Genomic DNA, 12,888 nt, shown 5'->3' on the forward strand with positions numbered 1-12,888 from the left:
CCAGCAGAGAAGTAAATTCAGAACCAAACATTTCAAGGCATGCAAGATACAAACATGCCTGAGGAAGTCTGAGCCAACACATTGTGTTGAAAAACAGGGAGAAGGTGCATTTGCAAAAAATGCTTCCTGCTAAGGAGATGAAATCTGACCACAGAGCTCAGTGAGTGTCTGAACCTTTGCAGGTTTCCAGAGCTGTGCAGGTTTGGTTGCATCACCTGCTTACACACCTGGCTCCACTGTCACGTGTTTGTGCAGCCTCCACCACACAGATGGAATTCAGGGGATGTAAGTCTGCTCCAGGTTTGTTTGCTTCAGTGTCCCCATGGTACAGAAAAACACCTCATTTATAGCATGAATCTCCTACACAAAACACTAAATGAACAAACCCTCTCCCCCGCATTTTCATGGATAAGTTTTACTGCTGTCTTCAACCACAATAAGGATTCTCAGAATGAAATGGTTCAAAAGTTGCCAATAAAGCCATTCTCAGCAAATGCAAAACCTTCAAGTTATCAGACTGGAAGCTGAGAAGTGCCAAAAAGCAGAACAGCTGGTTAAAGGCACACAAAACAGCCTGTGTACCTCAGGAAATACTTACAGCCTAGTCACTCAAGAGGCATTTGCTGAAATAAGAGCCATAAATATATCACATTGCTTAAAGCCAAGTCATTTTTCAAGCTAAGTTCAGATCACACTCAATCTGCTACCAGTGGTTAAACTCGCTACAGCAGCCACTCAAATTATTTGAGTACTACAAGCAAACCTATGCTAATTCATACCAGGCTAATCTTTTACTACACAGCAGCAAAGACCTTAAAGTATTGCTCAAAGTCAAGGAGAAAACAAAGAGCAGAGGCAGGAACAGAATCTAGATTTTGTTTTTGCCCCAAGTCCCGTGGTTTTGGTGTCAGGCCTGTTCCTCACCTCTGCTGCAGTGAGGGTGGATCAGAGAAAGTGCCCAACTCTGAGGGACTGCCCTACACAACACAGGAGCACAGTAAGGAAGCCAACACACAGCAGGTAAAATACCAGTTTTTAAAAAAAAAATTTTGTTTTACAAGCAAATTTTTGTACAGAGGTTGGTGGAACACAAGCAGACAAAATAAGCCAAACACAAGACCCAAGGGTTTGTCATAGAAATCTGCAGCCAAAACTCAACAAAAGGGCAAGAACTGGAGATATTCACAGCATTAAACTACAGGTCTGTCCCCCCTCCCCCCAGTCCATGTGTGTAACAGGAGAAGACATCCAGCAGCAGCTTTCAAACAGCTAAAATGCCCTCAGGGCTCAAAGCCACTTCAGTATCTCCACAATTCTGGGTGCAATGGGGCACAGAGACAAGTGCCACCATTGCAGAGTCCCTTCTTGGCAACTCTTTGTCACACACTGTTCCCAAACAAAAAGCAAACATATAACCAGGAGCAGAGAGCTGTGTACTATTTTACATCAAGTTAAAACTAAGAGTAGTAGTGTTTAGTAGTTTGGTTTGTCAACTCTTCAGATTTTCATGAGAACTTCCCTCCATGGCCTCCTACTTTGAAAACTTCCAAAAGCACTCCTTTCCAAAAGAAAGCCTAACCCTGATGGTATTTGACCTCAAAAATAGAAATATAAACAGAAAGAGCAAATGCCAAGTTTGAAAAGGTTAAACAAAGTTAGTTGCCTATGTGTGAGTTAGAGAATGAGATTCTGACAGCTGGCCAGATACAGGAAGGAGTTTCCCTTCTCCCTACTAATGACCTGCAGTCAGTTATCCCTGGATATTCCCAGCACAGAGCTCCTGCTAAGAGTCCATTAAATTCCCTCCTCTCTCCATTTCCCTGGATTAGAGATAGATTTTCTTTTGCTCTGTGAAGACAGACTCAATCCTTGTTATTTCAGTCTCCATTCTGGCACAGAAGCTTTGTCCTGGAGTCAGAACAAACGAGCTGCAACTGTCCAATGACCCAAACCACTGGTGTGCAGAGATGAGGACTCAGGAGAGCAAGGCTCTAACTCTAGGAGAGATCATCAGGGAAGAGCAGATCATAGCACACAGTCCTTGTCCAAAGCTTCATACTTATTGTGGATCCAGCACAGGGATTCCATGATGAAGCACCAGAACAAAGAAAGCAGGAATACAGACAAAGCATCTCCTCAGCAGTGGGTTTTCAACAGAGCAAAGTCATCTGAAAGCTCAAAAACACCAGGATCCCCAGAGCAGAAAGCAGAAATGTGCAATTCAAAACCACACAGACGTGAATGTTACTTTCAAAGGGCTTTATATTACAAAAAACCATAAGTCACAACGAATGTGTAAAATCCATTCAATGAGGCTTGTTTCCAGTCTGCTAGGAAAGCTACTTTTCTCTTCTTTATTCCCAGCCTACTGCTGAAAACGTGATTGCCAAAACAATGACACCTCCAGCTAGATTTTTAAAATCAAACTTGTTCTGCCAGATCCAACACTCTGAACTTGTCCAGGTTGTAGAAACAAGCCTTCACCACTCTGCCTCCAAAATATCTTCCATTTAGATCCACAACAGCTGGAATTGAAACAAAGAGCAGATCAGCAAGCAGCAATTCAATAAAATATACATCTCTTTAACTAAACAGCCTGACCAGTGAGACTGTTTAATCTCTCTGCAGAAGTTAGCTCTGAGCTGCACATGACACAATTTAGGATCCTACCTTTGATGGCAGATTCAACCCGTTCAAACTCTAAAAATATTCTTACAGCTTCATCATCAGGGGCACCAGGGATCTGAAACAAAACAAAAACCCCAAGTCACAAGTAATTAAAACAGTAGTGAGAACATTGTTTTCAATTGCTGTTCTTCACAAAGACAGTGAAAGAACAAAATAAAAAGGTTCCAAAAACATAGTACTCAAGTGGTTTTCACACTGTTGCTATTGTTAGAAGCTTGTATCTTACAAATACAGAAAATCCAGAATTCCAACACAGTAAAGGACTCTGAGAGATCTTCTATGTATGCTTTTCTTAGGCAGTAACACTCCAGGTGTGAGGGATGAGTGCCCAGTTTACTTTCAGAGCAGCCAAAAAGAGAGACAGATTATGTCTTACCTCAAAGATGACACATTTCCCAACCTTGCCATATTTCTCACATTCCTCCTTAGTTTCAACTTCAAGGTCTTCATCCACCTCCCCAGCACCAACCATGTTCTGAAAGTCAAAGAACAAACCCAATTCACTGGATGGAGTCTGTGCAGGTGATTGTGTAGACAAATCACAGATGCTCTGTGAACAGTGACCACAAATACTTTAAAAGCTTAACAGCTACAGGAGGAGACAGTTCCCTGTCCCTAAGACAAGGGAACTGCACAGTTTAAAGCAGTGTTGATTTAAAGTCACAGTTTGTACCCCAGAAGCCACATAATTTCTCCAGAACAAAGAACAACCCGTGGGTGCAGGCCAGAACCATTTGAACTGTGCAGAGTTTTGTATCAGGAACAGAAGTTTAAACATTTCAGCACCAAGACACATTCCCTTACTCCCAACTCACCCTCAGTAAGACCACTTTAGTTGGGCATTTCAGGATCTCAGTTAAAGGGTTGGAATCTGCCTTCTTGCCCGTTTCTGCTTGAAGAGAGAACAATGAATCAGGGTACAATTTAAGATTAAAGCTCAATTAGGGACTTTTATCAGAATCTTATTGACCAAACAATGGAATAAAAGCACCAAAATGTACTTTCATATTGGTGAGGAATAGTTATTCACAACTTGTAGCTACCTGGAATGACAGTAAGCAGAAAAATCAGTTCCAGTGGTATGACTTAAGCAGTAACACTGACAATGCAGTGCTTCTCAGAGGGAAATAATTCCTAAGTTCAGAATTGTATCATAAGAACTACAAATATTCTGACTTCCACCACTTGTGCTCAGAAGCCTGGATGTTGTCTGAAGATCAGACAAGAGCAGGGAAATGAGAGCAATATCAACAGGGTGTGACAGGGAAAAAAATATCACGGCAGAGCAGGATCAGCCCTGGAAGTGAAGATGCTTCCCCAACACTAAAGGGGAAGATGAGCTAAAAAAATGCATACAGGATTACTTTACAAAAGATAAAAAAATATAAATTTCCACAAGAACAAATATGAGTCATTTTTCCAACTCCAATGTTTTCAACAAGGACAGCTGGTAAACAGAAACACAGGAGCTTCATTTCTCACACACTTGGTGCAGGACACAATTACCTTTCTCTGTAGATTCACCAACAATGATCTTGCCACCCCTCTTGCTTGTTTTCTCTACTGACAGTGCTGTGCTGAGCCCCTGTTCATGTTTGCCCAGCCCCTGGCCCTCTCTGAAACCATACTTCTGCATGATTTTGTGAGCTACTGTCCCCCTGCAACGAGAAAAAGAAAAAAAAATTCATAAAGGTTTCTTCCACAGAACATTAACACTGCATTTCTCCTGAATGCTGGAATATCCTACCTCCTAAGACTGCCTTACACAGGGGCACAAAGTACAGGAGCTTCTACAAGTTAAAAGATTTTTTTCTAAGCAAAAGGCTAAAAAGTCTAGCTATGTAATGGTGAAAGATTAAAACACTAAGTCACAGAAGAAATAGCCAACTGTGTGGTCAAAGTAAGGCAGGTCAGATTTTTAGCCCTTCAATGAAGTCAGGGTTCCATGGTAATAGTAATTAAAGGTGGTAACAATGCACAAGCTGGTCCAACAGTACCAAGTTTGGTTATCTTTTTCTGGACAATTAAAAAAAAAACCCACCAAACCCAAAAATGAGGTCTCTAAGCTGTTTTTAGTTATAAATTCACCTTTGTTTGTTACCACAGTAGTTAACACAAGATCACATAACAAGGTAGGAAAGTAACTGGGCAGATTTGCAGCCACAGCTGCTACATTCATGTAAAATACACCCTGAATTTTTCAACAAAGCAGAGATGAAATTATCTGAAATATCAATTTGCTGGTATGTAGCAAATTTAAGACAAAGCTGGAAAAGTAACCTAGAAGAACTAACATGCCACCTGTGTTTTCAAGTACACTCCACTGTCTGACTTGTACAGGACATAAACACTTCATGCTGGAGTGTGTCTTAAAAGCACAGCATTGAATGCAGCCACCTCAGATGTGTTTTTCCCAATCCTGTCAATCCACATTTTTTCCTGTATCCTGCCAGTTTGGACTCTCTGAACTCAGACTAACCACACACAAGCAATGGGTTGTGCTCTTCTCTCCTGACAAACTATTTCAAGCTCTTGGTTTCCACCACCTTCCAATGCCTTTTCCCACAAAATGTGCAGGAGTCACTCATTGATTTACCCCATGTTGGCGAGGAAGGAGTTGCTGGGTCCTGTGGGGGAACGAGGTCTCTCTGGCTCATCATACACTGGGGGAGGAATTGCTGCTTTGGAAGAAGGTGCCCGAGGTCTTGACTCCTCCTCATATGGGAATGATGCTACAGCTGGAAAAAAAAAGACACATTTGGTTTTTTTTCAGTAAAATCCTAACAAACTATGCAAAGGTTTTACACATAAATCCAAATCAGAAGAATGTTTCCTTTGCACATGCTGTTTTGACATCCTCTCACCTCCCTCTCTCTCTCAGAAACAACATCTGAGTTATTCTAGGTTTTCCTCATTGGATATAGATTGGATTTGAATCCAATCCAATATAGAATCTATCCTCACTGGATATAGATTTCCACAGCTCTATAATGTATTTATTAACCTCTTATTAAATGGAGAAAAGGAACATTAAGAGATCACTTGCACTACAACCCATTCATCAGGAACAGAATTATGACAAAAATGGATCAATGCACACAACTCAAGGCTCAAGGACTGTAATAAAAATACACTGCACATTTGCAGAGAAATCAGTCCATTAAAAAGAACGAATGCAACTCATCTCAATGGAAATTTCTGAACTGCAGCTATTCCTGGGGATGGAGATGGATCTGGATATCTCAATCATACTGGTTAGATTATTAAATCAGCTTCCAATGACAAGTCAAATAGCAAAATGAAAATTAAAAAAGCCTACTACAACACTAGGAAAAAAAAATCACTTTTGAATGGACTTATGGACTTTTATCAGAATGACCTAATTTTAGGATATTTTCTTGTACACTAGCTCTTGTATCTTATCAAATAAAAGGTCAGACACAAAGTTTGAGGATATAATATGAGGAAAAGTAATTCCTAGTTAAACAGCAGATGGACTGGATTATGGGACTTTTGCTACACCAATATTTTCTTGTTTTCTTCCAGCCTGGATTTGAGGACCAAGTAAGAAGCCATACAAAGATTTCCTTATCACATTTTAAAAACTCTCCCCCTTAAGGGTATTTCTACTGTTTCCAGCCTATATTTACTTTTCCTTGACACTGATCAATTGCTCTTAATTATTTACTCAAAACAATGTCTTTCTGTTTTGAATGTTTATACATATCAAATGCTTTCATTGGATCATTCACTTAAGTTTTGAGGTACTTTCTACATTTTAATCTCGTCATAAATACAATGAGGACTCCCAAAGAAAATTTTGTGTGCATGAGATTTTTTCTTCTTTTTTTTTTTTTTAATGTAGAAACATACCGGTAATTGTTTGAAATTTTAAAATTTACAACAGTTAGACATGGGAAAAAAAAGGGGAATGGTTTTGTTCCTACAGCAGGATGATGCCATCTCGTGGACAACTGAGCTCCTCACACCACCACTAAACACAAATCTCTTCAGCTAAACTGCATCCTGGAAAAATGTATAGAATTCTGTCTCTAGTGCAAAACTCCTTTAGAAAATATATTCACTAAGTACCTCCTCAAGGAAAGAGCAATGGAAAAATTCCCTCTCCAGACTGTGGAGGTTTCCAGTCTACCCAGAGAAACCTGCCTGTAACATTTCTTCTTTCACATCAGAAGTGGCACATGGTTGTAAGAGCCCAGTTTGCCAAACCTCTTGTCCAGCAATACAGAAAGATTTCTTCAGAACAGAGATGTGAAGCAGGGCAGCATCACAGGTCCCCCACAGTGTCCCCCCATGAACAAAGAACTTGCTCATGTCCTACTGCTACAAAGAATCCAACGGGAAAAGCAGGAGGACTTAACTAAATAGAAAGTTGAGGAGGAAATGAACAGTGCTGGGTTTAGAGAAGAGGATTTTGGAGTACTCACGTTCTTTGTCCTTCTCCACAAGAGAAGTGGGTGGTGCAATGGCAGCTCCTCCCATACCTGTGAGCAAAATGGAACACAACACATTTGGAGGATATCACAACAGACTTGAATTATTTACTGTAACTTTGCTGCTGAAAGAGAATAAAGACTAATTTTGTTTATACAAAGACTTATTTCTGATCCACATCACCTGACAAGCTCTAAGGGCACTGATGTAACAAACAGAGGAATGAAAGGCTGCAATAGTGAAAACTCAGTGATTCTCACAGCCTGATTTTATGTCATGCCTCATCCCTTCCCTGGAACCTACACCATGCAGAAATTTACAACAGGTATCTACAAACTAAGGTTAAACAGAGGTATTTCCACAAGTAATTTGGCTGCCACCTGCCTCCATGGAAAAATACCAGTATTGTACATTATATTATGTTGTAATAAAATGCCAGATTTATTCTAAAGGCTCAGAATTAACAGTGTCCTCATGTGAGGACAAAGAAATACAGAATCCATGAAACAGGACTGTGAATTCCCCTCCCTCTTTTTCTCCTCTTTCCACACCAGAACCATAAGCAGTTCCCTTACTTCTTTTCCGTCTCTCCCTTTCATAATCTTCATCTTCATCAGAATCTGGGTCTGGTCGTCGTGAAAACCCACTGGCTTCATGTCTGTCTTTACGCCTTCTAGGAGACACAGCAAGTTAGGATGAGAAACCATGGAAGTTAACTCTTGCTTTTAATTTGTGATCCCCCCTCTGCAGGGTGAATTATTCTGCTCCATCCACCTGGTATTTAGCACGTTTCCCATGAAAGTGCAAGTTAACACCTCCACCATTTATTTCTCTGCTTTTACCATCATGGGGCATTTTTGGTGAAACTGAAGATGGATCTAAGCCAAGATCATTTTCTCCTTGCAAGTGAGCCAAGAAGAATGCATGGAAAGGAGGAAGCACCTGAATAAATCCTGTCCAAACAGATCAGAGTGACTGAATAGAATAGGTGTTGGATGGAACAGAGAACAAGGTAACAGACACTAATTAATGAATCAATCACCCTGCTTTGGACAGAACCCCTTTTACATTTCCCATCACAGACTACACAGAGCAGTATCATTTACTGAATAAAAATATCCTCATGCTTAAACATCAGATTGCTGAGACGCTTGCTTGGCAATTAAAATAAGATTCAGGAATAATTTCTATTAAGAAGTAAGGAATGCTTCAAGATTTGTTTGCACTTCAGCTCTCTGATGTGATCAGGAAATTACTCACTTTAATACAATAAAAAGGAAAAGCACTTTTCCTCAAAAGTTAAGTGCACCACCTGGTGCACAAATCAAATCTCATTCCTAGCACAGCCACCAAAACTGTGCTAAAGGATGACAAAAACAGATCTACTGTGGAACCACACAGAATTTCTGAATCTCTACCCTATGAAATCAGAACAAATGTCCAGCCTGAACTTCCAAAGCACACATCTGATACAGGTTTGGCTAAGATTGTTTCCCCAGCTTGAAATCAGAATTTATTATGTATTTTTCACTTATTTGCTCTAATGGTTATATATATAAAGACTCTTGGCCCACACACAGGTGCAAATACAACCAAAGAGCAGTCAATGCTGAAGCTGTGGGAATGACATCCCAGATTCCTGAGGTCTTGCATGGCAGTAGGGCAGAGCCTCAGACATTCCTTCTCCATCAAAACAACAAAGATACAACTAAGAGAAGACAGAGAAGACCCAATGACTAGAAATATCAATTTCCACAATCTAAACAGGGCAGCAGAACTGTAATTTCAGATGATTCATACTGTGATGAGGATGGTTTATTCATTTCACTTGAAATGAGCAAATGTAATCTTCTGCTTGGCTGGCAGACATTTTACCACTTATAACAATCAGATACTGAATCTGCATTCAACTTCCTTAACATGATTACAGAGATTTCTTATTTCAGGGAAAGGGCATTAAAAATAAAGCAGTATTTTCTTTTGTCCAGAGACAATAGATTACTAAATACATAATTAACTTACTTAATAATTAAATTACTGATTGCAGAGTATTAAAAAAGGAAATGCAATTATGCCTCTCAAAGGCTGTACTAGCTACATTTAAAACTGAATTCATCCATGGATCAGTTTGTAGTTTTTAGAAGCAGACAGGATGGTTCATCACTGAGTGTTGAAAAAGTTTTTCTGTAATCAGGTGACAATGACATCAAATACTCTAAATCACCTGCAAGGTCAAAGTCTGATAATGATGCATGATATACCCATATATTGCTGCTATTATTGAAACAAAGTAAATTTAAAATAATTTTGACAAGGGACTTTCACCCAAAGAGGCTGCAAAACTGATAACTCTTATTGGTTTTGCACTGTTTGGTGATTTTTACCAAGAGCCTTAAAACATATTAATGAAAACCCTGCTCTTGTTTCTACAAACAAGCAGTATTCACAAACCCTCTAAGAACTTCCAAGAATACAGAGAGATAAAATTAAACAAATTGACATGGTTATTTAGGTAAGAGTCAATATGCCAAGCCTTTAAACAAAAGCCTTACTTTTCTCTCTCTTCAATCTCCTTCTGCCTCTCCAGCTCCCGCTGCCGCTGCCGTTCCTCCCTCTGACGTTTCACCACTTTTTCGTAGTCATTTGGGAACATGGGATCATACTCATCTGCCAGGGGAATCAACACATCTCCTGCAGAAAAACCACTAGGGACAGGATCCTGGAAAAAAGAGAAATTCTTTTTTTTAGCTGAGATCTGAAAACAAAACCCAGCTGGAAAGCAAAAATTTAACACTTCTGATTCCTTCTGTAATCTGAGCTAATATCCTAATCCCACTGGTGCTGGAAGAAATCTTGGTTTTATTTAAACCTAACATTTCATCCACTCTCTCATTGCATGAAATTTTTCCCATGAATAAAGAACCACCTCCTCCCCTTGCAAAATGCAAAGCAGCAGCAAATCAGCATGGACAGGAATTTTTCAAACCCCATTAATGCTTTATTAGAAGCTTTATGGCATCTTTTTGCTGCAAGCATCTGCCAGGGTCCTCCCACACAATCTCATCAGGCTTTTTATCAGCTGCTATTAATATAATACCAACAGAGGCACACAGACTGTTCTCTAATCTGAAAGAACCATTTCAGAACTTTTCCTTTGAAAAAGCTGCAGGGAGAGAGTTCCTCTTGATTCCTCACTATGAAAAATTAATTTAAAAGGTTAGGTGGTTTTAGTTCTTTTATTTTTCAGTTGATTGTTATACAAGTCCAGGTCCAACATTGGTGCAATAACAATTAGAGTCATTATTTAGCTGCCCAAATTGCTGTCTTGCCAAGTAATTTGAAGGATTCTAAGGTGTCTAGGATTCTAAGATGTCCAGGATTCTAAGAACACTGTTTTATAACTGCACATTAACCATGGTAATTCCATGCTGTACCACACGTAAGTCTGAATAAAGTTGAAATGTTAATTAAAAACTCTCAGCAGAGGAAGACATTCTCAGAAAATAATCACTTTTTTGACCACTAGGAAACATTGAACTTCCAAAACACCTGGAACTTTCAGCTGCCCTGGTCTTACCTTTAGCCCAGCTGCTACATGAGGGGGTGTGTCCACAATCTGTCTCTCATCAGAGGAGCTGCCTCGTTTCAGGTCAATCACTGGAGCAAGGACTGTGGTTTGTTTTGTTCTCTGACTCTGCAAAAACCACCAAAACACACAATGTCTAAAAAAGATAAAGCAGTTTTCTGAAATTCAGCTTACTTGAGATACTTTGCTGTGGTAGGTGGATGGTCCTAGGTTTTGACTGGGAAAAGAAACACACATTAAAAATTCATCCAATCACTTCAGGTGAGTTTGAATTAAGTTAGTTTCTAAGAAACTCAGATTTATTCCAAAGAGCTACTGTTCTTCCCATTTATCATCAGATAAAATATTCTAAACTCTTCTGAACTCCTGAGTTTTCTAATCCTATCCTATTCTTCTGTTGGGCTATGGATACACTGCACATCAGTAAAATGGAAAAAGAATATAACTAATACAGCAGACAGTAAAATTAATCCATGCAGTTTGTTCCAATCAACTAAATCCTGCCCCCAGTTTCAGCAGCATAAATCAGGGGTAATTCCAGTGAAAAAATGCTGTTGCTACTTAGATATCTGCCATCAGTGCTACTGCTTTCTTTTAATTAAGTAGTTTCACTACAGAACCCAAAGAGCACCTGTGTCCTGCCTGAACCAAAATATCAACACTGCTCAAAGAAAAAGGGTGAAATATAAAGAAGCAGCAATAAAAAGAGAAAATGGCTCTGTCACAGTCTAATAAGAATCAGCTTGCACTCCTCCTTTTCATCTACTATGGAAATATTTGCTGTAAAATTTCTAATACATAATGATTTGCAGGTTAGCACCAACAGTCTTTAAATAACAACCATAGAATGATGTAAATATGTAAATAATTAATCACAGTGTGACCCCTACTTACATTAAAAAATAATTTTATAAAGCTGAATCTCATTATCTTTAAATCTAAACTTGAAGATCAGCTTTTGGCTCTGCAGTTAAGAAGTTCAGAGGTTTGCAGCACATACATCAGTGCTTCCTTCAGTTTTAATTTTGCAACACTCCCCCTCAGAAAAATGCATTTTCCCTTTTCCCCTTCAGCTTTGCCAGGCTCTTTGCTACAAAGTAACAGAAATATGCCAGCAAAATTACCTCAAATCAGTATTCTGAGGTCACAAACACAATGCACTGAACAGGAAAGAAGTCTGAGAAACAGAAAGGGACTGTACCTTTGCTTGTGTGAGAGCTGCTTTCTTCACCTGCAGCTGAGACTGCAGCAGTTTGAAATTCTTGGACCAGCCTTCTGTTTTGGAATCGCTGGTCTCAACCCCCAAGTCATCGTAAAGTGACATTTTCTCTTCAATTTAAAACTGAAAGACAAAAGGAAAAAAAAACCTCCAAATGACACCACAAACGTATTTCCAGGTTATTTGCTAATAGTTTGCATATGTGAGCACACCACCTTTTATTTCACTTTTCCTAAAGCCAGAGAAAAGTGGCCTTTTTCTGGCTAGTGGTAAATATACATAACTAGAGCAAAGCTGCTTAAGAGTAACAGTTTGAAAGGTGATGAGCACAGTTCAAGAATTAATTTAATCCTGCAGTGGTTTATGAAGAATTAAGGCTCAATAGCAAGAAGTTTATTGCAAAAAGAAAAGGTTTTGAAGATTATCTGGCCTTGGGATGAACACAGAGGAGGTTACAAAGGCACAGATGAGGACAGGGTGTTGTAGGAATTCCCACGTGCCACAGAGCAGTGGGATTTTGGCAGCAGGACTGATGCTATCCAGGGGGAGACAGCATGGACTGGGGAATCACAGAATCAATCAAGTTGGGAAAGATCTCTGAGATCATTGAGTCCAAATCTTGTCAGAAGACCAGCTTGACACCCACACCAGAGCACTCAGTGCCACATCCATTTTTTCCTTGGGCATTTCCAGGGATGGAAACTTCACCACCTCTCTGGGCAGTCTATTCCAAACCTTAACCACCCTTTCTGATAAGAAACTCTTCCTAATGTCCAACCTGAATCTCCCCTGGTGCAGCTGGATGCCATTTCCTATTGTCCTGTCGCTTGTCACCTGTGAGCAGAGCCCGAGCCCCTCGGACTGTCCCCTCCTGTCAGGGACTTGTGGAGAGCGAGAAATTCCCCCCAGAGCCTCCTTTTCTCCAGGCTGAGTCCCCCCA

At 39.8% G+C, this 12,888-nt stretch overlaps 1 protein-coding gene across 1 annotated transcript; it reads right to left on the reverse strand.

The window, feature by feature from the left end:
* Positions 1-1,021: 1,021 nt before the first annotated feature.
* RBM17 (RNA binding motif protein 17) lies at positions 1,022-12,634 on the reverse strand. Its single transcript, XM_031064247.1, has 12 exons — positions 12,449-12,634; positions 11,931-12,071; positions 10,721-10,837; positions 9,696-9,862; positions 7,719-7,816; positions 7,137-7,193; positions 5,285-5,426; positions 4,195-4,346; positions 3,504-3,577; positions 3,065-3,163; positions 2,671-2,743; positions 1,022-2,525 (listed from the first exon to the last, which is right to left on the reverse strand). The coding sequence occupies exons 2-12, from the start codon at positions 12,051-12,053 to the stop codon at positions 2,422-2,424; spliced, it is 1,206 nt and encodes a 401-aa protein (XP_030920107.1). The 5' UTR covers positions 12,054-12,071; positions 12,449-12,634; the 3' UTR covers positions 1,022-2,421.
* Between the last annotated feature and the right edge of the window lie 254 nt (positions 12,635-12,888).

Source organism: Geospiza fortis, unplaced genomic scaffold, assembly GCF_000277835.1.
Source record: "Geospiza fortis unplaced genomic scaffold, GeoFor_1.0 scaffold215, whole genome shotgun sequence".
Classification (NCBI taxonomy): domain Eukaryota; kingdom Metazoa; phylum Chordata; class Aves; order Passeriformes; family Thraupidae; genus Geospiza; species Geospiza fortis.